At 45.6% G+C, this 25,591-nt stretch overlaps 2 protein-coding genes across 9 annotated transcripts in view; one reads left to right on the top strand and one right to left on the bottom strand.

The window, feature by feature from the left end:
* Positions 1 to 512, top strand: part of Amn1 (antagonist of mitotic exit network 1 homolog) — a 40,286-nt gene extending 39,774 nt beyond the window's left edge. For all 8 annotated transcript variants that reach the window (XM_090319365.1, XM_090319374.1, XM_090319393.1 and 5 more), the window contains one exon: positions 144 to 512. In XM_090319365.1, coding sequence (XP_090175491.1) covers positions 144 to 217 — 74 coding nt within the window. In that variant the 3' untranslated portion in view covers positions 218 to 512. The remainder of the gene's footprint in view (positions 1 to 143) is intronic.
* A 1,821-nt stretch (positions 513 to 2,333) lies between these two features.
* Etfbkmt (electron transfer flavoprotein subunit beta lysine methyltransferase) lies at positions 2,334 to 25,528 on the bottom strand. Its single transcript, XM_090319328.1, has 5 exons — positions 25,403 to 25,528; positions 8,482 to 8,710; positions 7,055 to 7,465; positions 5,894 to 6,024; positions 2,334 to 3,390 (listed from the first exon to the last, which is right to left on the bottom strand). The coding sequence occupies exons 3-5, from the start codon at positions 7,363 to 7,365 to the stop codon at positions 3,047 to 3,049; spliced, it is 786 nt and encodes a 261-aa protein (XP_090175454.1). The 5' UTR covers positions 7,366 to 7,465; positions 8,482 to 8,710; positions 25,403 to 25,528; the 3' UTR covers positions 2,334 to 3,046.
* Between the last annotated feature and the right edge of the window lie 63 nt (positions 25,529 to 25,591).

The following is a 25,591-nucleotide window of genomic DNA, read 5'->3' as shown; positions in this document are numbered from 1 at the left end:
TATATTTGGTGAAATATATATAGATACACATATATATGGTGGTAAATAACCCTGATATAAAATAATCAATCCTCCAGCTTATATCTGATTAGTATTTTCCTTTGATTATTATGAATGAAAATTATTATTCTTTTCTTTTATAGATCACTCACGAGAAGTCTTGGACCAGTTAGTAGGCCCAAACAAACTAAAGCAAGTATCGTGGACTGTGTACTGAGGTTATGGAAGCTAGACTCAGCTTTTTTCCTCAGTTAGGGTTAGAAAATATCTGCTACTCACTTAATTTAACACTACCTTATGACTATTGTCTTATTTAAGTTGTAACTCTCAGAAAAATAGACTAAATCCATGTATATAGTTTGTGCTTTGAAGCTAGCCAGATTCCTAAACATGTTACTATGACTGTGAGTCTGTCTGTTTGATAAGGTTTTGTTTATAAAATGCTAATGCTGATATAAACTCAGGCAGGGGAAGAAACTGTTTTGTTTCTTAAGTAAAAAAGTTTCCAATGATCTGTTTTCTTTTGGAATCTCCTCTTCTGTAGGTATTTGAGCAGTTTTGAGATATTTACTGGTGCAAATGAACCGTAGAACTCTTTTAAGTAAAGGTCTTTCTAAAAGCATAATTATTTCAGGCTCTTACCTTCACGAAGTGTTGAAATATCAATTTGTGCCAGTGGTTGGTGGCTCACACTTGTAATCAGGAGACTGGGATCTGAGGATTGGGGTTCAAAGCCAGCCTAGGCAGGAAAGTCTATGATATTCTTTTTTTTTTTTTTTTTTTTTGCCAGTCCTGGGCTTGAGCTCAGGGCCTGAGCACTGTCCTTGGACTTTCTCAAGGCTAGAGCTCTACCACTTGAGCCTCAGCACCACTTCCGGCTTTTTTCTATGATTGTGGTACCAAGGAATCGAACCTGGGTCTTCATGCATGCTAGGCAAGCACTTTAACCACTAGGCCAAACTCCCGGCCAAGTCTATGATATTCTTAACTGCAGTTAACCACCAAAAAAGTGGCTCATTGTGGTCCAGCACTAGCCTTGAGTGAAGAAGCTCAGGTATAGCACCCAGGCCCTGAGTTCAAGCCCTACAACTGATAAAACCAAAACAACTAACCTAGAACCTTGTATCAAATGGAATTATCTTCCACACTTTCTCTCACAAAGAAAAATTGAGAAATGTTAAAAAAAATAGGTCTTTTTGAAAGTAGTACATATACAGATATGCCAGAAACATATAGCTCCTTAAAGAAGGGGTAGAGTGATACATCTGGGGAGGCCAAAACAGGAGGATTGCAGTTAAAGGTCATTTGGGTGATCAAGAATTTGAACTTAGCCCAGACTGCATCATGAGAACCTGCCTCAAGAACAGAAGAGTGTCAGAAGCTGAAGTTAAAATCTTTATTATTCTTAGCTAATCTAACAGACAATAGATTGTTCAAAGTAACAGTAACAGCAATAATGTTTTTTTTTTTTTTTGCCAGTCCTGGGCTTGAACTCAGGGCCTAAGCATTGTCCTTGGACTTTCTCAAGACTAGAGCTCTACCACTTAAGCCTCAGTACCACTTCCAGCTTTTTTTTCTATATATGTGGTACCCAGGAATGGAACCTGGGACTTAGTACATGCTAGGCAAGCACTCTACCACTAGGCCAAACTCCCAGCCCCAAGCAGTGATGTAGTTATAACTTCTGGTTAAGCTATATAAGGGACATAAAGAACTTGAGTGTGGCCTAGTGGTAGGGTGCTTTCCTAGCATGCACAAAGCCCTGGGTTTGATTCCTTGGTACCACATACACAGAAAAGGCCGGTAGTGGTGCTGTGACTCAAGTGGTAGAGCGCTACCCTAGAAAAAGCTCAAGGACAGTGCTCAGACCCTGAGTTCAAGCCCCAAGACTGGCAAAAAAAATAAACTTGCGAGAGGGCACTGGTAGCTCACGAAAACTGGAAGTGACATTGTAGCACAAGTGGTAGAGTGCTCGCCTTGAGCTGAAGAGCTCAGGGACAGTGCCCAAGCCCAGAGTACAAGCCCCACGACTCAAAAAAAAAAAAAAAAAAGTGAGAGGAGGGTATAGTATTAACATTCTCATACTGCTTATGACGTTCAATTTATTTAAAGTAGAAAGGAGATTTGAGATAAAGGCCAGTGGCACACAACTGTAATCTTAGCTGCTAAAGAAGCTGAGATCTGAAGATCTAGATTCTGAGACAAGCCCGGGAAGGAAAACCCATGAGATTTCTATCTCCAGTGAAGCACCAAAAAGCTGGAAGTGGAACTGGCTCAAGTGACAACGCCCAGCCTTCAGCAAGCAAGCAGATGGAGCAGATGGAGAATTAAGTCTTTTGATTGAGGCTCCAGCTCATAGCCTGTGATCTTCTCATGTATGCTTCCTATAATTTAGGACGACAGCCATTGATTGAGATGGAATTTTGCAGTGTGTGTGTGTGTGTGTGTGTGTGTGTGTGTACATACACATACACCAGTCTTGGGAATTGGGTTGTCTGAGCTTTTTAGCTCCAAGCTAGCTCCCTACCACTTGAGACACAGTTCACTTTTTTTTCTTGGTAGGGTGGAGGTCCTGGGGCTTGGACTTTGGGCCTGGACATTGTTCCTGAGCTCTTCATCTCAAGGCTCCTGCCCTACCCATTGAGCCACAGAGATACTTCTAGTTTTCTATTGGTTAATTGGAGATGAGAGTCTCACAGACTCCTGCCTGGCTTTGAATCTTGATTCTCAGATCTCAGCCTCCTGAGTAGCTAGGGTTATAGGTGTGAGCCACTGACGCCTGGCCATTTCCACTTCTGATGATGAACTGGAAAGTCTTGCAGACTTCTCTGCCTTAACAGTTGGCTTCAAGCCAGGATTCTCATGCTGAGCTCAGCTACAATTGCAGTTGTGAGCTGCTAGTGCCTGGCTTTGAGAACTTTTATGCCTAGCCTGGCCTAAAACCAGGCTGGCCTTGAGTCCCGATCCCTTAATCTCTGCCTCTCAAGTTGCTAGAATTACCATCTTCTGCACCAGATGTATTGAGGCTTAAAAGCACTAAAACAGTTCAAGGCCAAAATTCCCACACTGCACTTGTTGTCAGTCCATTGTTCTCCTGGCGAGTGGGCTCTGGCAGGGAGAACTCCGCTAATTTACACAGTTGTCGCTGGATGAGGTGTCCTGTGAACTGGGGACGCCCAGGGTCCCCGATCAGGACTCGGGTTCCGTACGACTCAGAGCAGCTCTTCAGCCACTGCTGGAGCCTGTCAGCAAGATCATCATCATAGAACATATCTCCAAGGACAACCAGGTCCCATTTCTCCTGTTTCATATTCAAAATGTCTTCAGTTAAGATAGGCAAAGGATTCAATCCATTCAATTCACAGTTAAGTGCAACAGCCATTCCTGCCACTTAAAAAAAAACACGATGCATTAAATGGGTTAGCATATATACCAATAGGCTATTCTAAAACCATATTAATTTTAAAAATTAACCCCTGTCCTCCCTACCCCTTTTCTTTTGGTGCTGGTCCTGGGCCTTGAACTCAAGTGCCTAGACACTGTCCCTGAGCTTATTTATTCAAGGCTAGCACTTGAGGCTCAGGTCCAAGTGTAGATTTTTGCTGATTAATTGAAGATGAGAGTCTCAAGGACTTTTCTGCCTGGGCTTTGAGCTGCGATCCTCTGATCTCAGCCCCCTGAGTGGCTAGAATACCAGCATGTGGTGAAAGTTGGGATTGTTTGTTGGTTTGTTTGTGTTTTAATGATAAAGCCAGACTGTGTCTCATACCTAAAAATCCTAGCTACTCAGGAGGCTGAGATCTGAGGATTGTGGTTTGAAGCCAGACAAAGCAAAAATGTCCCAGAGACTCTTATCTCCAGTTAACTTCCAGAAAACCGGAAGTGGAGCTCAAAGTGGTAAGAGCACAAAGCTCAGATACACAAATGCTCAGAGACAGCACCCAAGCACTGAGTTCAAGCCCCATGACTGACAAAAACAAATGAATAAACAAAGAATACTAAATTGCATTCCGGTATATGCTGAGTATTGATGGTTCATACCTGTAATCCTAGCTACTCATGAAGCTCAGGTGTGAGGATTGAAGACTCAAGCCAGCCTAGGTAGACAAATCTGACTCTTTTTTATTTTTATTTTTTGTCAGTCGTGGGACTTGAACTCTGGGCCTATGTATTGTCCCTGAACTCTTCAGCTCAAGGCTGCTGTCCTACCCCTTGAGTCACAGTGCTACTTTCAAACCCCAGACTATTTTAATCTCCAATTAATCAGCAAAAGGCCAGAAATGGCGGTGTGACTCAAGTTATAGAGCTCTAGCTTTCAGCATAAAAGCCAAGCAACTTCTAGTACTGGCATAAGAAAAAAAAAATTCTAGGCCCAGAGTTCGGCCTAGTGGTAATGGTCGCCTAGCATGCATGAAGACACAAGTTGGATTCATTGGTACCACATACATAGACAAAAGCTGGAAGTGGTGCTGTGGCTCAAATGGTAGAGATCTAGCCTTGAAAAAGCCCAAGGTTAGTGCTCAGGCCCTGAGTTCAAGCTCCAGGAATGTTGAAAGGAGTGGCACTGAACAGGACACAATGTATTCATAAACTGCTTTGTTAAATGACAACTCCTTGTATAATTACTTAAAGATAATAAAATAAATGCTGAGTGTCAGTGGCTCAGAGCTGTAATTCTTTGTAATTCTAGCTACTCAAGAGACATATCTGAGGATCACAGTTCCAAGCCAGTCTAGACAGACAAATTCTGAGACTCTTGTTTCCAATTAACCATCAAAATGTTGAATTAGGGCTGGGAGTTTGGCCTAGTGGCAGCGTACTTGCCTAGAATGCATGAAGACCCGGGTTCAATTCCTTGGTACCACATACATAGAAAAAAGCCGGAAGTGGTGCTGAGGCTCAAGTGGTAGAGCTCTAGCCTTGAGAAAGACCAAGGACAGTGCTCAGGCCCTGAGCTCAAGCCCAGGACTGGCAAAAAAAAAAAAAAAAAAAAAAAGGTTGAATTAGAGGTGTGGTTCAAGTTGTAGAGCTCCTGCTTTCAGCATAAAAGGCAAATGAGCCAGGCACTGAGATCTGAGGATCAAGGTCCAAGATCCAAAGCCAGCCTGGGCACTAAAGTCCGTGAGACTCTTATCTCCAATTAATCACCAGAAAATCAGAAGTGGTACTGTGGCTTAAGGGGTAGGGCAGTAGCCTTGAGCTGAAGAGCTCAGGGATAACACACAGGCCCAGAGTTCAAGCCCCAGGACTGACCAAAAAAATTGCTGAGGGCCGGGAGTTTAGCCTAGTGGTAGAGTGCTTGCCTAGCATGCATGAAGGCCCAGGTTTGATTCTTTGGTACCACATACTTAAAAAAAGCCAGAAGTGGTGCTGAGGCTCAAGTGGTAGAGCTCTAGCCTTGAGAAAAATCCTCCGGCCCTGAGCCTAAGCCCAGGACTGGCAAAAAAAAAAAAAATTGCTGAAAGCTGTGGCCCCATGATACACACACACACACACACACACACACACACACACACACACACACACACACAGCTTTATGCTAATCTGGGCTACATAGCAACTTCAAAGCCACCCTGAACTATATAATGAGACCCTGTTGCTGACTGTCTGTACATATTTTTCCTGGGAGGAAAAACAAGATTAGCTTTCCAAAAAAATTTTTTAGGGAGGGGGCCAGTCCTGAAACTTGAACTCAGGGCCTGACCACTGCCCTTGTGCGTTCTCAATGCTAGAGCTCTACCACTTGAGCCACAGCACCACTTCGGGCTCTTTCTGTGTATGTGGTACTGAGGAATAGTACCCAGGACTATGCATGTTAGGCAAGCACTCTACCACTAGGCCACGCTCCTGGCCCCAAGTAAGCTTTCAATCTTTTGCAATTTGAGATCCTTACGGGGGTCTATGTCATTGGCCACAATTCTTGAGGCACCGCTCATCTTTGCAGCCATAGCTGTGGCGCCACAGCCACTCCCGAGGTCTAACACCGACTTTCCTCTCGCAACCTCAGGATTATCCAAGAGATACCTAGATTCAAACAGAAGACAGAATAAAAAACATCTCAGGGATGTGGGAAAAGTTCAAGAAGAACTATTCAAAACAAAACAAGCCAGATCTAGGCACTGATGGCTCAAGACTATAATGCTAGCTACTCAGGAGGCTGAGATCTGAGGACTGTAGTTCAAAAGCCAGCCCGGGCAGGAAAATCTGAGATTCTAATCTCCAATAAACTGTTTTTAAAAAAATCCACGGAAGTGGTGCTGTGCCTCAAGTGGCAGACCAAAAACAAAACAAAACGAAAAACCCTTCCAATTCACCAGAAGAGAATGAAAAAGCCAAGAAAGCATAAAGCCCTGGTATTCATGTACATCGAAACACACACTGACTCAGTTTGCATGGGCTTTTGGGAGGGACGGGGGGAGGGAGTCTATTTTTTTTTTTTTGGTCAGTTGTGAGTCTTGACCTCTGGGCCTGGACACTCTCCCTGAGCTCTTCAGCTCAAGGTTAGTACTCTACCACTTGAGCCACAGCACCAGCTCTGGCTTTTTCTGTGTATGTGGTACTGAGGAATCAAACCCAGGGCTTCATGCAAGCTAGGCAAACACTCTAGTACTGAGCCACATTTCGGCCCCACTGTCTTTTCTACTTCAACTAAACATCCACCCTCTGGAGGCTTCAGATCTCTTCTTTCCTGCAAGTACAAAAGCCAAGTATGGACAAAGCTTTCTGGTTGCTTGTCTTATTATTCGTTTTGATTTTCTAAGGTCTCACTGCATAGCTCAGGCTACCTTCAACCTCATGCTATTTTTTCCACTTCCCACATGCCAGGATTACAGGCATGTACTACCATGCTTGGTTATAGGAGACTGTTTTTCAGAGAAAATAGCTTTTCTCTTCCCACAAGACAAACCCTCCCCTACACCAAATGGGGGGCTCAGCGAGCCTCAGTGTCTTGGGGGTTTTGATGCTATATGGCAGATGGAGAATGAGGCATCGGAGGGGCTGAGAGGAGAAAAGAAGAGCTGAGGTCCCAGGCCCCCATGCTGTAGGGCTGTACCTAGACAGAGCTTGGCCTCCCGGCCAGTAGATTGCCCAATATGGATCGCTGTAGGGCCACAAGTCAGCTTTTTCCCACCAGAACTTGCATCTGGGGGTCAGAAGTCGTAGCTTGATTTCAGGGGTGAGGCTACCAGTGCTGGTGATTTCCGTGTTCTCTTCCACAAACATTTTCACCTGTGGGTCCACAGAATTTCCGGCTCCTCTCCAACGACAGCAATCCCCCGGAAGCAGGGAGAAGCCAACACTTCTCCAGGCCTTCCAGAGATACCACTGGCTCCTGGGAGCTTTCCAGCCCCAGCTCAATGCCATTTGACCTCTTCCAAATCCCAGCTGGAAGTGTGGGGTGCTCCTTGCATGGAAACAAGCTGGACACGTCCCACCTTGCTTGTAAAATGAAGGCTTGAGATATCTAAAAGCAAAATAGAAGAACCAGTGGCTTACACCTGTAATCCTAGCTACTCAGAAGGATGAGACAGTAGAATCACAATTCAAAGTCACCCCAGGTAGGAAAATCTGTGAGGCTCCCCCCCACACCTGGCCCAGCCCAGTCCTGGGGTTTGAACTCAGGGCCTGGGCACTGTCCCTGAGCTTCTTTTGCTCAAGAATTGGACTCCACCACTTGAGCCACAGTGCCCCTTCTGGTTTTTTCTGTGTATATGGTACTGAGGAATCGAATCCTGAGCTTCATGTATGCTAGGCAAGCAATCTGCCACGAAGCCACATTTCCAGCCAAGTCTGTGATACTCCTATCTCCAATTATGTACTAAAAAGTCAGAACTAGAGCTGTGGCTCAAGTGGTACATCTCCAGACTTGAGAGAAAAAGCCCAGTACAAAGCCCAGCGTGCAAGTTCAAGCTCCAGTAACAGCACACACACAAAAGTGCCATTGGGGAATGGTGGGGCACACCTGTAACCCCAGAATTTGGAAGGCTAAGGCAGGAGTTATGTGTTTGAAGCCAGTCTGGGCTAATCGAGAAAAACAATGTCTCCAAAGCAAAACAAAAACTTCAAATGCCTGCATTTGTGGGCAGACACTACGTGGGTGACAATACAAGTTGTTTGCAACATGGCTGTGGCAAAAGGAATTCCTCAGGGCAATCCTGACATTCCCAAAGAAACTTCTACATTTAAACATCGACCCTTCATTCTCAAATAGCATAATACAGGGCAGGGCAGAATGCGGGTGGAGTCCCCAGCCTGTGAACCTGGGGCGGACTTCGAGCGGATGTTGGGGATCCAGCTTAGGTCTGCAGAGTCCGGGGTGGGGGTGGGGGGGTGTCATCTAGTCAGTCTGACAAGCCAACAAGTGTCGCAAAATACTAAAGCTTGGGCAGCGACACGATAGTTTGTTTTTTTTTTGTTTTTTTTTGCCGGAGGACAGGAGTCGATCTTAAAGGGGATGTGCGGGCCTCCCGTTGTGCTTACCTGGCGGGGGTGGCCCTCTTGCTTCTTTGCCCATGCGCAGTGGGGACCCCAAATCGCCGATCTCTGGAAGCCCCGCCTTCCGGCTTTCCCGTTGGCTTCTCCGGTACTTCCGGGGGCGGGACGCCAAGCCCAGTGGGTGTGCTAGCTGCGGGGAGTGCTAGGGGAGGTGAAGTCGGAGGGCCCCATCTGGCTCCCTGGGCGTGTGTGACCGGCTGTGACCCTCCACCTGCTGTGGGGGCGGCGACACGAAGCGAGCTCCTGAGGACACTGGCGTGGCAGCTGCGACCTTAGAATTTTCTGAGTCTGCCAGCCCGGTGGCTCACGCCTGTCAGCTACTCAGGAGGCTAAAATCTGGGGATGGAGGTTCAAAGCCAGCCCGGGAGCTAAAGTCCGTGAGACTCTTATCCCCAGTTAACCACAGATAGCCCGAAGTGACGCTGTGGCTCAGAGTTCGAGCGGTAGCCTTGAGCTGAAAAGCTCAGGGACAGCTTCCAGGCCCAGAGTTCAAGCCCACATCTGACAAAATAATAATAATATAATATGTATATAGTATTAAATATGTATAAGATGTATCATACATATAGTATGTATATTATTATTATTATTATTATTTTATTCTGAACTGCCAGGGCCAGGGCCGGTGGGCTCAGGCCTGTAATCCTAGCTATTCTGGAGGCTGAGCGCTAAGGGTCCAAGTTTGAGACCAGACCAGACAAACAAAAAGTGGAGGTGACTCTCCAGTGGTAGATTTTCAACTTTGAGCAAAAAAAAACAAAAATGCTAAGTGAGAGTGCAAGGCCCTGAGTTCAAGCCCCAGTGCCAACACAAAGAAAAAAAATCCTTAAAAGGGGTGACACTGACCCCTAATATGTACTCATTATCTAGAAAAAAAATACTCTTAATTTAAAGCATAGTAAACAATGTGCATGCCTATAAACCTTGCTTCTCAGGAAGCTGAGACTTGAGGATCGGGGCTCGAAACCAGCCCGGGCAGAAAAGTCTAGGTCTTTTATCTCTAACCAGCAAAAATATGGAAGTGGAGATGTGGCTCAAGTGGTAGAGGAAAGAGACAAGCCAGGCAGAAAGCAATTCCAGGTTCCTGCTATTTTGCAAGGTAACCACCGGGGCGCAGGAGAAAGCATCCAGTTCAGGCCTGTAGGACCCAACAAGCTGGTGTAAAAGCTTGCCGGCCCAAAGAATTCAGTGAGTAAAGTTGGATTTGAGTGTAGCAATATCTAGATAACAGAGAAGTTTCTGACCAAATCTGAGTTTTCATTGGGAAAACTAGGGGGAAGATTCAACAGGAAAGCAGATGGCTCTGGATCGGGTACTGAAAGAAAATAGGGGCAGCCTGTAATCCCAGCTACTCAGGAGGCTGAGATCTGAGAAAGCCAGCCGGGGCAGGAAAGTCCAACTAAACGGCAAAAACCTGGAAGTGGACATTTGGCTCATGTGATAGAGCAGCCTTGAGCACAAAAGCCACACACATTAAAAAGACTTATACTTTCAGAAGATGGACCTGCACCTGCAGCGCTGGTGAGCACAAAGCTGGCGCTGCCGCTGGACCCTGAGCCGGGATGGGCCTGGAATTGGGAGCTGGGTATGGAGGGGCTCACAGCTCCCCACCCAGCAGGAAGAGAAGCAGCCCTTGCAGGTGGCTGTGGAACTGATGGCCCTGGGCTTCCTGCCCCACACTGGGCTGTGTTCCTTAGGGAGAGGGGCAGTCCTGGTCCCTGCTGCCTGACAGCCATGCTTCCAGAATCTTCTGTTCATTGTCAACAGCAGGAAAGAATGAGTCTCTGGAGGTAGTGTCATTTGGTGATGTGGCCGTGGACTTCAGCTGTGAGGAGTGGCAGGACCGAAACATTGCTCAGAGCACTCTGTATAGAGCTATAATGCTGGAGAACTACAGCAACCTGGTTTCCTTGGTGTTGGGGCTTGAACTCAGGGCCTGAGCACTGCCCTTAAGGCTAGCCCTCTACCACCTAAACTGCAGCACCATTTCCCACTCTTATGTGGTACTAAGGAATCAAACCCTGGTCTTTGTGCATGCTAGGTAAGCACTCTACCACTAGGCCAAACTCCCAGCCTCAGTATCGTTTTCTTTTAAGGAAAATTTTAACTTGATTTTATGTAACAAGTGTGCAGTGTCCTTCACATAGATATGACACCTAACCATAAAAGAATTCTCGCCGATGAGAAACCTTAAGACTGAAATAAAATATGTGGTCTTTTTCCTAGGAAAAAACTTGGTTTGCATCAGGGTACCCACACAGAGCGAAGGCTTATAATGTAGCAAATGTGCAGTCTTTCACTCAGAAGGCACAGCTCAGGGTTCCATGAGAGAAATCCTATGAACGAAACAAATGCGGAAAGTTTTGTGTTTTTGTTTTTTTTTACTTTGTCGGCTAGTTAATTGGATGTAAGAGCAGTTAATTTCTGATAGTTAATTGATATAAGAGTCTCTTGGACATTTGTGCCAGGGCTGGCTATGAATCACGATCCTCAGATCTCAGCCTCCTGAGTAACTAGGATTACAGGCATGAGCCACCAGTACCCATGAAGTTTTTCAAGAAGTCATACCTCAATTTGCAGCAGAAAAAACACAGGAGAGAAATTGTTTGAATGGAACAACTGTGGACTGTCCCTTACTAAGAATTCATGGCTCTGTACTTACAAAACACACAGGAGAGAGAAATCTCATTACTGTAACAATTGAGGAAAATCTTTCATCTGGAAGCACGCCTCAGTGTAGCAAACAGAACAAATGTTCAATGACTTTTAATCAGCCAAGAACAAGGAAAGCATCTATTTCTCCACTACTCCTCTAAACTCTCCTGCTGTATGTGTGTGGTCCATGCATTATAGCAATGACATACTACATAAAGTTCAATTTTTGATTGGAAGATGTAATTCCATGTTTATTATAAAATTTGCACAGAAGTCAAATCTCTCTTAACACTTTTTTTTTTCTGGTGGGTCATGGGGGTTGAACTCTTGGCCTGGACACTGTCCCTGAGCTCTTCAGCTCAAGGCTACCACTCTGCCCCATTCAACCATAGCCCCTTCCCCTTTTCTAGTGATTAGTTGGAGATAAGAGTTTCTTGATCTCGGGCTGGGAGTTTGGCCTAGTGGTTAAAGTGCTTGCCTAGCATGCACAAAGACCCGGGTTCGATTCCTTGGTACCACATACATAGAAAAAAGCCGGAAGTGGTGCTGAGGCTCAAGTGGTAGAGCTCTAGCCTTGAGAAAGTGCAAGGACAGTGCTCAGGACCTGAGCTCAAGCCCAGGACTGGCAAAAAAAAAAAAAAAAAAAAAAAAGAGTCTCTTGATCTTTAGTGATCTTTACTGCCCAGACTGGCTGTGAAAGTCAATCCTCAGATCTCAGCCTCCTGAGTTGCTAGGATTACCGGTGTAAGCCACCATGTCCGGCTTGTCTTAATACCTTTTATCCCCTTGTTAGTTCCTGAAACATTCAGAGAAAATGGAAGGACACACACTTGGGTATACATTTTCTTTGTGTGCTGGTACAAGTCTTGGCAGCCTGAACTCGGAGCCAGGCACCATTCTGAAGCATTTTTGCTCAAGGTTAATGCTCTACCACTTGAACCACAGCTCCAATTCTGGTTCTTTGGTGGGTAAATAAAGACAAGAGTCTTTAAAGTTTGGATGAAATGACTTTAGTTTTTCCTTTATATTGAATTAATCACTAGTGATGCATTGCTTGTGATTATTTACTCTTGCCCATTCTGGTTTTTTTTTGAGTTATAATAAAATACCAGTGTGGATGATGTGAAAAAAAGACTTATGCTTTCATATGAATGATTTCTGACTCAGTTAAGACTGTTTCAGGGCTGGAGTGTGGCCTAGCGGTACAGTGCTTGCCTAGCGTGCAGAAGCACTGGGTTCAGTTCCTCAAAAAAGGCAGAAGTAGGGCTATAAAAAATACTTTTTTCTTCAATTAAGTTACTTGTAAAAGTTACTAAGAGCAGAACAATATCCTTAAGACAATCTCATTGTTATAGACAGGGTATTGGGTGTTAAGTTTTACCTAAATGCATTATATCTTGACCTTGGAAAAACTTTTTACTTTTTTTTTAGTCCTGGGGCTTGAATTCAGGACCTGGGCACTGCCCCTGAGTATCTTTTGTGCAAGGTTAGCACTCTACCACATAAGCCACAGCACCACTTCCGAATTTTTCTGTGTGTGTGATACTGAGGAATCAAACCAAGGGCTTTGGCATGCTAGGCAAGCACTCTACCACTAGGCCAAACTCCCACTCCCTACTTTTTGCTTTTTTTTTTTTTTTGGCCAGTCCTGGGCTTGAACTCAGGGCCTGAGCACTGTCCTTGGGCTTTCTCAAGGCTAGAGCTCTACCACTTGAGCCTCAGCACCACTTCCTGCTTTTTTCTATGTATGTGGAACTGAGGGACTGAACCTGGGTCTTCATGCATGCTAGGTAAGCACGCTGCCGCTAGGCCAAACTCCCAGTCCCTACTTTTGGCTTTTTGATGGTTAATTGGAGACAGTCTTTCAGATTTGTCTGCCTAGGCTGGCTTCAAACTCTCAACATCCTGAGTAGCTAGTATTGTAGATAAAATCCATCAGCACCTGGATAAAATACCTTTAATTTTAATTGTAACCAGGATTGGATATCTTAAAGATTTTTATCTTGGCCTGAGGTCAGCACTGGACCAAGAAAAGCTATCATTAATAAAGAAGCTGCAGTTGCTCATAGTAGCCAAAAGAGGGAGGTGTGGGCCCTCAATAGCAAAGAGAATTGATGAGACATGGAAGTTCTTTCAAATGGATGTGCTAGGCAGGTGGACATTGTATGTTCCAGGTACAAACAGATCCCAGCAGATACTTTCTGTGCCTAGATTCCAGTCTGTCATTTATTATGTAGGTAAATATAAATATGGTGCTTAAACTCTAGGCCTTAGGTTTTTGGTTGATTGTGGGACTTGAACTCTAGGCCTGGGTATTACCTCTGAGCTTTTCCGCACAAGGCTAATAATGCCCTATCCCTTGAGCCACAGCACTGCTTCTGGTTTTCTAGTGGCTAATTGGAGATAAGAGTCTCACGGACTTTAGTGCCCCAGCTGGCTTTGAACTGCGACCGCACAGACCGTCAAATCTCAGTCTCCTAAGTAGCTAAGATTACAGGCATGAGCCACTGGGCCCAGCTTGGCCTCAGTTTTCTCACCTAAAAAGTAGTTCTGGAAGGCAGGAATTGGTTGCTCACACCTGTAATCCTAGCTGCTCAGGAGGCTGAGATCTTGAGGATCCCAGTTGGAAGCCAGCCCAGGTAAGAAAGTCTGTGAAAGTCTTTTCTCCAATTACCATGGCAAAAAGGTGGAACTGGAGCTGTGGCTCTGGTGGTTGAGTACTAGCCTTGAGCTAAATTACTTCAGGATATCACTCAGGCACTGAGTCCAAGCTCTACAACTGATATAAAAAAAAAGTGTTGGAGCTGGGAGTTTGGCCTAGTGGTAGAGTGCTTGCCTAGCATGCATGAAGACCCGGGTTTGACTCCTCGGTACCACATACATAGAAAAAGCCGGAAGTGGTGCTGAGGCTCAAGTGGTAGAGCCCTAGCCTTGTGAAAGTCAAACGATAGTGCTCAGGCCCTGAGCTCAAGCCCAGGACTGGCAAATAAAATAAAAGTGTCTTGAGAACTTTTCTGCCTAGGTTAATCTGAATCTTGATCCTCCTATTCTTAATCTTCCAAGTAGCTAGGATTGCAACATGAGCTTTTCTTCCATTTATTGTCAAGTTAAAATTTTAAAAATGTTGAGATTGGGAATGTGGCTTTCGTGGTAGAGTGCTTGTCTAACATACATGAGGCATTGGGTGCAATTCTCAGTGCCACAGAAACAAAATAATAAAAATCATTTTTTAAAATTAAAAAAAACCTGTAACCGAGTTAGGTGTAGGTCTGTGATCCCAACATTTGTGAAGCTGAAATAGGAGGATGGTGAATTTGAAGCCAGCCTCAACTTCAGGGTGAGACTGTCTCAGACAAGAGATCTCTTCTAGGCACAGAAGTGAACCACGCCTGTAATTGTAGCTACTCAGGAGACTGACTTTTGAGGATCACAGTTCAAAATCAGGTAAGGCAGAAAAATTCATGAGACTCTTATCTCCAATGAAACAGCAAAAAGCTAGAAGTGGAGATGTGGCTCAAGTGGTAGAACACCAGCCTGGAACAAAAAGCTAAAAAAGAGCACAAGGCCTTGAGTGTAAGATCTAGTATGCGCGCACACACGCACACGCACACACACACACACACACACACACACACACACACACACACACACACACAGAGGGAGAGCATTTCTGGTAGGGAGGAGAACTTTGGCAACAAAATCGGGTGCCTTGGGAGTTGGAGGTGTGGCTCAGTTGGTTTGAGTGCTAGCCATTGAGTGCAAGTGGATGCAAGTACCAAGTTAAGTCCCAGTCTCAGGCCAAGAAAGAAAAGAAAAATGGAGTGAACTAAAGGCTTGTAAGCATGTTCTGTATAGACAGGAGTAAACAGGGCTGGACGACCAGACTACAGCAAAGCAGATGACAGAGTGGTGGATGGGTAAAAGGTCCCAGATTTCAAGTGAGGGCCTGGGGAGGAAGATTGTATAAAGAGTTTTGTACTGGGGCTGGGAGTTTGGCCTAAAGGTAAGAATGTTTGCCTCGCATGCACAAAGACCTGGGTTCAATTCCTTGGTACCACATACATAGAAAAAGCCAGAAGTGGTGCTGTGGCTCAAGTGGTAGAGCTCTGGTCTTGAGAAAGTCCATGGATTGTGTTCCCGCCCTGAATTCAAGCAAGCCCCACTACTGGCAAAAATAAATAAAATAAAAGAGTTTTGTCTTATTTGTTCAGTGGGGACCAGAGAAAGAAAAAAAAAATGGAGGGCCAGTACCTCTCCCTGTCCTAAGCAAACCAGAGGGTCTGGGAGAGGCTCATAGAAGCCACAGGGAAGGGTGGGGAGATGGGAGAATTTCTTAATCAGTTCCAGGCTTTTAGGGCTTGGATAAATTTCAGTCTTGTCAGGTTTTATAATGATCTATGCTGTTGCTCTTAAAAAGAGTATGATGCAGCTGAGTGGGGAGGGAGTTGGTGGCTTATGCCTGTAATCCTAGCTACTCAGGAAACTGAGATGAAAGGATCAAGGTTCAAAGCCAGCCCAGAAAAGTCTGACTCTTCTCTCCAAATAGCTGTGGCTCTTCTTTCCATGAAAGTCACAGTATTTTCTTGGGCTGCTTACTTTGCCTGTGTGTGTGTGTGTGTGTGTGTGTGTGTGTGTGTGTGTGTGTGTGTGTGTGTGTGTGTGTGTGTGTGTGTGTGTGTGTGTATTATGTGAACTTAGGTCTGGGTAATGTCCCTTAGCTTTGTTACTCAAGGTTAGTACTCTACCTCTTGATGCACAGCTCCTCTTCTGGCGTTTTGGTGGTTAATGAGTTAGCTGGAGATAAGCCTCTAGACTTTCCTCCCTGGACAGGCTCTACATTTTTGATTCTCAGATCTCAGCCTCAGAATAACTAAGGTTACAAGTGTGACCACCAGTGGCTGACATGTTTAGAAAATGTTCTTGGCAGGTTCTGAGCAAATCAGGCTTTGATTTCCCTCCCCTTCCAAATACCAAGGGAATAGAGCTGTCAAGTACAAGCTGATGGGTTGAACAAATTCTGAGGATTTGTGAAAATGCTGAAAATCCAAGTAGAGAATGAAGAACAGCTGCCTAATGGCTTGACTGGGAACTGGGTCAAATGCTTCTGCATTTCTCACTTGCCCTTCCACTCCCTCAAGCCCTTTTCTTCTTTCCTGAAGTGAATTTCCTCTCCAAACCTTACTCCCATCCCCTGCCACTTCCGGAGTAAATGCACTCAGCCCCTATTAAGAACAAAGATAGAGCCAGGTCCTGGAGGCTTACATCTGTCTTTCTAAGGCTGATATCTGAAGATTGCAGTTCAAAGCTAGACCAGCCAGGAAAGTCTGTGAGACTCTTTATCTCCACTTAACCAGGAGCAAACCGGATGTGGAACTCAAGTAGCTAGCCTTGAGCAAAAGAGCTTAGTCCTTGGGCTTTCTCAAGGCTAGAACCCTACCACTTGAGCCACAGTACCACTTCTAACTTTTTTCTATGAGTGTGGTACTGAGGAATTGAACCTGGGTCTTCATGCATGGTAGGCAAGCACTCTACCACTAGGCCAAACTCCTGGCCTTGGCTTTTTTTTTTTTTTTTGCCAGTCCTGGGCTTGGGCTCAGGGCCTGAGCACTGTCCTTGGATTTTCTCAAGGCTAGCACTCTACCACCTGAGCCTCAGCACCACTTCCGGCTTTTTTTTCTATGTATGTGGTACCGAGGAATCGAACCCAGGTATTCGTGCATGCTAGGCAAGCACTCTACCACTAGGCCAAACTCCCAGCCCCTGGCCTTGGCTTTTTGTGTGTGTTTTTTTTTTTTTTTTTGTCAGTCAAGCTTGAACTCATGACCTGGGGACCTGGGCACTGTCCTTGGACACAATTATTTCTCAAGATGAGCACTCTGCCACGTGAGCCACAGTGCCATTTTCAGCTTTTTCTTTATATCTGAACCCAGGGCTTTGTACATGCAAGATAAGCATTCTACCACTAGGCTATACTACCGATCCAGCTTGTGTGTGTGTGTGTGTGTGTGTGTGTGTGTAATGGGGCTTGAACTCTGAGCCTGGGCACTGTCCCTGAGCTCTTCAGCTCAAGGCTACCACCCTACCCCTGAGCCACAACCCCACTTCCCATTTTCTAGTGATTAATTGGACATAAGAGTCTCACAGTCGGGCTGGGAGTTTGGCCTAGTGGTGGAGTGCTAGCCTAGCATGCACGAAGACCCGGGTTTGATTCCTCGGTATCACATGCATAGCAAAAGGTGGAAGTGGTGCTGAGGCTCAAGTGCTAGAGTGCTAGCCTTGAGAAAGTCCAAGGACAGTGCTCAGGCTCTGAGCCCAAGCCCAGGGCTGAAAAAAAAAAAAAAAAGAGTCTCACAGTCTTTAGGGTTAAATGGAGATAAGAGTCTTGAGAACTGTTCTACCCAGGATGGCTTCAAACTGTTATCCTCAGATCTCAGTTTTCTGACACAAGCCCCTAATGCAGTTTCTAGCACAAATTTATTTATTTACTTTTATTATTTTTACCAGTCCCAGGCTTGAGCTCAGGGCCTGAGCGCTGTCCTTGGACTTGCTCAAGACTAGAGCTCTACCACTTGAGCCACAGCACCATTTCTGGTTTTTTCTGTATATGTGATACCGAGGAATCAAACTTGGGCCTTCGTGCATGCTAGGCAAGCACTCTACCACTCGGCCAAACTCCTGGCCCCACAAATTATTTTGCCGGTCCTGGAGCTTGATCTCTGTACCTGAACACTGTCTTTGCCCGTTCTCAAGGCTAGCACTCTACCACTTGAGCCACAGCACCACTTCCAGCTCTTTCTGTGAATGTGGTACCAAGGAATTCAACCCAGGGCTTCATGCATGCTAGGCAAGCACTCTACCACTAGGCCACACTCCTGGCCCTCTAGCACAAATTTAAACTACTTTTATGTAGTTATTTTATTTTTTGGTGCCAGTCTTAGAGCTTGCCCTCAGGGCCTGGGGGTGTTCACTGAGCTCTTTTGCTCAAAGCTTGGGCTCTACCACTTGAGCAACAGCTCCACAGGTGGCTTGGTTGGTAATTTAGTAGACATAAAAGTCTCACCGATGGGGCCGGGAGTTTGGCCTAGTGGTTAAAGTGCTTGTCTAGCATGCATGAAGACCCGGGTTCGGTTCCTCGGTACCACATACATAGAAAAAAGCCAGAAGTGGTGCTGAGGCTCAAGTGGTAGAGCTCTAGCCTTGAGAAAGTCCAAGGACAGTGCTCAGGCCCTGAGCTCAAGCCCAGGACTGGCAAAAAAAAAAAAAGTCTCACTGACATTCCTGGCCAGGCTGGCTTCAAACCGTGATCCTAATATCTCCAACAACGGTGGAAATTAATTGTAAGTCTTTATAAATTAAGGATTATAGTACTAAACAGGGAGAGGAGGTCATTTTATCCTCTGCAAACTTTGAAGGAATGGAAGCACAGAGGCGATGCAGCGGCTGATTCACACTCCTGACTCCTTGTAGCTAATAATGCTTTCTCCTGTTCTTAAAAACATGAGATGTGAATTCAGAATTAACCCCCTTATCTTGACTTGCATTCTGTTACTTTAAATAGATACTCACTTGACTCTAATTTTTACTTGTTTGAAGATTTTTGGACTAATAATAACTTTTATATTCTCCCTCTTCTTCCACCTAACAAACACAATAGTTAAGCTAGAAATAAAACCATCAGTCAGGATAGTACAATTAACTTGGCTCTTCTTCCAATAGCTTTCTCTTTACCTCTAATTATTATTAGAGTCTGAAGTGAAAGGAAATAGAGGAAAAGAAATGTGTGTGTGAGTGTGTGTGTGTGTGCATGACAGTACTAGGGCTTGAACTCAAGGCTTCACACACTTTCTTGTTTTGTTTTGTTGTCAGTCATAGGACTTGAACTCAGAGCCTGGATGCTGTCCCTGGGTTTTTGTGCTCAAAGATACCACGCTACCATTTGAGTCACAGCTCTACTTCCTGTTTTTGTTGTTGTTGGTTGATTGGAGATAAAAGTCTCATGGACTTTCTTGCCCAGTTGGCTTTTAACGGTGATCCTCAGACCTCAGCCACCTGAGTAACTAAGATTATCAGCTACTTGCTTGGCTTTATCAACTCAAGGCTAGTGCTTGCTCTACCACTTGAGCCACAACTCCACTTCTGCATTTTTGCTGGCTAATTGGAGATAAGAGTCTCTCAGAGTTGTCTGCCTAGGCTGGCTTCCAACTGGAATGGCACCTGGTGACCCTGAAAAATTAGACTTCAGAACAAATCCAATGATGCGATTGGGGCTAAATTGCTAAATTTAAGAGAATTGTCTCAGCTTGGCACTCAGTGGTGTCTCATACCTGTAATCCTAGCTACCTAGGAGGGGGAGATCTAAGGGCTGCAGTTCAAAGCTAGCCCAGGCAAGAAATTCTATGAGACTGTTATCTCCAATTAACCACCAAAAAACTAGAACTAGAGGCAAGAGCCAGTGGCTTACACTTGTAATCCTAGCTACTCAGGAGACTGGGATCTGAGGATCATGGTTCGAAGCCATCCAAGGGAAAGAAATTCTACAAGACTCTATTTCTACTAAAAAACCCAGAAGTGAAATAGTACCTTAAGAGGTAGAGTGTTGGCCTTGAGTACAAAAGCTCAGGGACAGTGCCCAGGACCAGAGTTCCAAACCCTGTGACTGGAAAAAAGAAAAAGGGCCTGGAATGTGGCCTAGTGGTAGAGTGTTCACCTAGCATGCATGAAATCCTGGGTTCCATTCCTTGGAACCACATACACCAAAGCCAGAAGTGGTAGAGTTCTAGCCTCGAGAAAGCTCAAGAACAGTGCCTAGGCCCTGAGTTCAAGCCCCAGGACTAGAAAAAAAAAAAGGAACAAAGGTGACAGAGGGAAAGAAAAACAAGAGATCTTAGAGCAGTAGTCTTTCTTCATGAGAAGGCAAAGTGAAAGGTTTACGTCTATGAAGAGGAAACGGATCTCACAGGCAGAACCAACCTGTGCCTAGATCTTAGAATTCCTAGCCGTTAGACAATGAGAAATAAAATTTTGTTGATAAGCCATTCTTTTTTGTCACAGCCTGTACAGACTAACATAATTAATAGATCTGAAATAACAAAATACTAGACTGTATGGGGATAACAGAAATGTCTATAAGCTAAGAGTTTGGCCTATTGGTAGAGTACTTGTCTAGCATGCCCTGGGTTTGATTCCTTGGTACCACATACACAGAAAAACAAAAAAAAATAATATTATAAAAAAGGACTTGGGGGCCAGGAGTTTGGCCTAGTGGTAGAGTGCTTGCCTAGCATGCACAAAGACCTGGGTTCAATTCCTCGGTACCACATACACAGAAAAAGCTGGAAGTGGTGCTATAGCTCAAGTGGTATAGTGCTAGCCTTGAGGAAACCCAAGGACAGTGTTCATGCTCTGAGTTCAAACCCCAGGACTGGCAAAAAAAGGAGAGAGAGAAAGGAAGGAAGAAAAAAAGAAAGAAAGGTCCATGGGTTCTGAATGGAAGAGAATTAGCTGAGCGAGACTTTGTGATATAAAATAGGTGTTTTCAGGCTCACACCTGCAATCCTGCCTACTCAGGAGGCTGAGAGCTGAGGATTGCAGTTCAAAGCCAGCCTAGGCACTAAAGACCATGAAATTCTTATTTCCACTTAACCACTAGAAAACCAGAAGTGGCACTGTGGCTCAAGGGATAGGGCAGTAACCTTGAGCTGAAGAGCCTACCCAGATTCCAAGCCCCACAAGCAACAACAACAACAACAAAAGGACAAACAGGTGTGTTTTCAAAGTTGACTGTGGCAGTATATGCCGGTATTATATCTACTTTTCAGACACTAAGGCAGAAGGATGTCAGCACAGGCTAAACTTAGGTAATGTAGAACTTCATCTCATATTCCATAGGAAGGAAGGAAGGAAGGAAGGAAGGAATGAAGGAAGGAAGGAACGAAGGAAGGAAGGAACGAAGGAAGGAAGGGATATAGCCAGATAATATATAGCTAATAACTAGAAAAAACCTGGATGAGGGGGCCGGGAGTTTGGCCTAGTGGTTAAAGTGCTTGCCTAGCATGCATGAAGACCCGGGTTCGATTCCTCGGTACCACATATAGAAAAAAAAAGCTGGAAGTGGTGCTGAGGCTCAAGTGGTAGAGCTCTAGCCTTGAGAAAGTCCAAGGATAGTGCTCAGGCCCTGAGCTCAAGCCCAGGACTGGCAAAAAAAAAAAAAAAAAACCTGGATGAGATTTATATTCTGTGCCCTCCCAACCCCAGCTTTTTTTTTTGTGGGGGGGGGGTCAGTCATGGGGCTTGAATGCAGGGCTGGGGCACTGTCCCTGAGCTTTTTCACTCAAGGTTAATAATCAGAGGTGCCACAGTGCCACCTCTGATTTTCTAGTGGTTAACTAGAAAATAGTCTTACCTACTTTCCTGCCTGAGCTGGCTTTGAACTGTAAGCCTCAGATCTCAGCCTCCTGAACTAGGATTACAGGTGTGAGCCACTGGCACTCAGCTGGTCATTTAAATTCTTTTGGTTTTTTTTTTTGGTGCCAGTCCTGGGGCTTTAACTGAGGGCCTGAGCACTGTCCCTGAGCTTCTTTTGCTCAAGCACCCTGCAACTTGAGCCACAGTATCACTCTGGCTTTTTCTATTTGTATGGTACTCCTCAGTACCATACCTCAAAACCAGGGCTTCATGCATGCTAGGCAAGCACTCTACCACTAGGCCATATTCCCAGCCCCCACTCAAATTCCTATTGCCACAATTAACCTTTTTTCAGAAGCTATGATGAAGGAAGGATGGTTACTGATTTTCTTAGTAAGCTTTTGTTTCAACAGGATTTTCCTAGAAAGCTAAAATCTGGAAGAAAGAAGTATCATTCAAGGGGCTGTGTGTGTGTGTGTGTGTGTGTGTGTGTGTGTGTGTGTGTGTATGTGTAGCAATGGCTCATACTTATAATCAATCCTAGCTATTCAGGAGGCTGAGATCTTGAGGATCAAGGTTTGAAGGCAGCCAGCACATCAGATTCCATGAGACCTTTATTTAATTACGCATCCAAAAAGCCAGAAGTGCAGGTGTGGCTCAAGTGGTAGAGCACTAGTCATGTATTTTACTTTTGTTTGTGTGGATCATGGGGTTTGAACTCTGCCTGGGTGCTGTTCCTGAGCTCTTCATATCAAGGCTACCACCCTACCCTTGAGCCAAGCCCCACTTCCTGTTTTCTAGAGGTTAATTCTAGAACCCCAAAAAGACCACCAGAGACCACAGCAGGGGTTCGTTTATTTTCCAGTCCGGCCTCTGAGTACCAACAGCTGGCAACGCTGAAAGGCCCTGAGCAAGAACTTTACACCGCTTTTAAAGGAGACTCACAATTAACCACTGGTCATTAGAACTCAGGTGTCTAACCGCTGAGTACCAAGCTGTTACCACCTGGGGTTCAAGTACATGGGCCCTAAACAAGGGGGGAGGGGGTCATTCCCAGAACTTGGAACAATCTTGGCACAACAATTGAAGATAAGAGTCTCAGGTCCTTTTGTGCCTGGACTGGTTTTGAACCTTGATCCTCAGATCTCAGGCTCCTGAGTATCTAGGATTACAGGCGTGAGCCACCGTGACTGGCTGATAGAGCACTATTCTTGAACATAAAAACTCAGGAACAGCATCTAGGTCCAGAGTTCAAGCCCCAGGACCAAGGGGATGGGGGATAAAAAGAGTAAGGAATAGGGCTCAGGAAACAGTGGTGTTTGTGGTGACTCTGACCACTAGCAATATGTGGGCCAATGAACTTTGTGGGTTCTGAATGCCATGTTGCAGTCTGTCTGTCTGTCTCTCCCTTGTGTGTGGATATGTGGATGGCAGGGTAGTGGTGGCAAATGAAGTCTACAAAGGTTTCGTTGTCTGGGAAAAGGGACACTGATTTCTCCCCTCATTTTCGGTTCACTTATCTAATTTACTTCTGTGTCATTGTTTTAAAAAACATGGCTGCAATGGTATGAGAGATGTGTGAATTGTGTAAATTCTCTATTCATCCTCTTCCTCCTTCTTTTGCCAGTCCTGGGCCTTGAGGTCATGGCCTGGGCAATGTCCCTGTGCTTCTTTTGCTTAAGGCTAGCACTCTACCACTTGAATCACAGCACCACTTCTGCCTTTTTCTGTGTAAGTGGTATTGAGGAATCGAATCCAGGGCTTCATGCATGCTAGGCAACCACTCTATCACCACTAAGCCACATTCCCAGCCCTTCTTTTTGTATTAATATTGGGGCTTGAGCTCAGGGCCTTGCATGCTGGGAGCCGAGTAATGCCATGTCCAACTTTGAGCTATATCGTTGGTATTATAATCACTTTCTGCTGAGAGGCAAGACAACACACAAAAGGCAAGGGGCAAGAGACAAAGCAAGGCGCAAGAGGCAGGGCGCAAGACTTGATTACCATTGCTTACAAATATGTTATTGCTTTATCACTCTCTGTTGAGACCTAGAGTGAGGGGATATTAGCTAGAGGGACTTCCTCAAGAGGGTTTTTTTTTTGGGGGGGGGGTGGTAGAGATTCCTGCCTTGACGAACCTCCCTCCCTGATGTGTCTGTCCCCTGGGGAAGGAGGGCTGGGTGCAGGTGGTCAGTGGGCCCTCTTCTCTCAAGGCTCCTCCTGGTTGGGGCGTGTTCTCCCTATCCCTCCTGCTGATTGAAAGGGACCAGGAATGAAAGACCCCGACACTTGCACTCTTGGCCTTTTTTTGTTTCTTCCAAGCAAGTGTTCTACAATTCTGAGCCACCATTCTACTTCTGGCTTTTTGATGGTTATTTGGAAAATTTGGTCTCTGGTATTTTCTGCCTGGGCTGGCTTCCTCATGAGGAGCTAGGATTATAGGTAGTACCTGGCTTTTTCCAAACTTCATCTTAAAACATTAATATGAGGCTTATGAGTTCATAAGTCAGTTACTGTTCAAATGAATAAAAAGTGGTATGACTCTCGTGTGAAGACTGTTTACGCTATTATTCTTCACAATAATCAATTTGTTGGGCTAGGCGTGGTGGCTCAGGCCTGTAATCCTAGCTACTCAGGAGGCTGAGATATGAGGACCACGGTTCAAAGTCACCCTGGCACTAAAGTCTGCGAGACTCTTATCTCCACTTAACCACCAGAAAATCGGAAGTAGTGCTGTGGCTCAAGGGGTAGGGTGGTAGCCTTGAGCTGAAGAGCTCAGAGACAGTACCCAGGCCCAGAGCTGAAGCCCAACAACTGATCTCCACCACCCCACCCCCCAAAAAATCTATTTATTTTCTACTATGCTTTGTTGAATTAGTCTACAATTTAAGAGAACAAGTGCTCTGCAAGAAGTTGCCTAATCACATGGGAGTGTGGCCTAGTGGTAGACTGTTTGGCTAGCATTCCTGTGTTAGATTCCTGTGTACTACATACATAGAGAAAGCAGGAAGTGGTACTGCGGTTCAAGCGGTAGAACACCAGCCTTGAGAAAACACAAGGACAGTGCTCAGGCCCTGAATTTAAGCTACAGGACTGGCAAAAAAAAAAAAAAAAAAAAAAAAAAAACAACAACAACAAAAAAAAGAAACCTAAGTTGCCTGCTAAAAGACATGGTCAAGAGCAACACTCATTTTACATAAAAAAAATTTTTTTAAACTGGGACCTGAACACAGCCTGGGTTCTATCCCTTAGCCCTACCTATCGCTCAAGGGTGGTTCTCTTACACGTTCAGCTTTTTGCTGGTTAATTGGAGATCTGAGGCTCACTCATGGACTTTCTCAGTAGCTAGGTTACAGGCACAAGTAGTGGGGGGCGTAGATTTCAAAACTTAAGGTGAGGATACAAGAAAGCTACATTAAATGACAGTGCCTAGGCATAAAGTACCTTCACGGAAAAACAGTCAATCCGTGGCAAGGCCGTCTCAGTCCACCCTTGAATGGCTTCCTTGGGTCTACCACTGGTATTGAGGGTCCTCAAGGCCCCTACGTCCAGAAGGAGGAGGGAGCAGGCGAGTTCGGGTAGAATGTCTGGGCTGTGCCAACCGACTGGGCTCCCACGGGGTGGGAACTGCTGGTGATCCTCGGCAGAACCGGGAGGCAGGGGAAACCGCGGAGCTCAGGTCTTCCACCTCCTTACCCCGGGAGTGTCCCTGCCGGGCAAGGGGACAAGGTCCGGGAGACCGGAGCTCCTTCCCCTCGGAAAGGGGTGAGGGCGGTGGGACCCGCACCTGTCACCGGTTACAAGGAAGAGAGGTTACCAGCCCTCCGCTGCGAGACGGGACCCTCACCTTCTCCAAGGATGCAATGATCTGCTTCCGGAAGACCCGAGTCCCCACAGGGCTGCGGGAGAGGGGGGAGCGTGCGGGGGTCCCCCCAAGGTCGTCCGCTGGTCTCCACGGCCGCCAAAGCCCGCTGGGCGCGCGCCCATCCGGGACCTCGCGCTCCCCCTCCCCCGCGCTCTCTCCTCAGCCCCGCCC

This window comes from Megascapheus bottae, chromosome 2 (assembly GCF_031878675.1).
Source record: "Megascapheus bottae isolate mThoBot1 chromosome 2, mThoBot2.hap1, whole genome shotgun sequence".
In the NCBI taxonomy this organism is placed as follows: domain Eukaryota; kingdom Metazoa; phylum Chordata; class Mammalia; order Rodentia; family Geomyidae; genus Megascapheus; species Megascapheus bottae.
Note: the sequence above shows the minus strand (reverse complement) of the source record. Positions and strands in the feature narration are given on the sequence as shown.

Excerpts from the sequence above, each read along its gene's own strand:
- Etfbkmt (XM_090319328.1), bottom strand. The coding sequence starts at position 7,365 with ATGGCATTGAGCTGGGGCTGGAAAGCTCCCAGGAGCCAGTGGTATCTC. Across the intron at positions 6,025-7,054 it reads GGAGGCCAAGCTCTGTCTAG|GTATCTCTTGGATAATCCTG; the intron begins GTACAGCCCTAC and ends GTTTGAATCTAG. Across the intron at positions 3,391-5,893 it reads GGCCAATGACATAGACCCCC|TGGCAGGAATGGCTGTTGCA; the intron begins GTAAGGATCTCA and ends TTTTTTTTTAAG.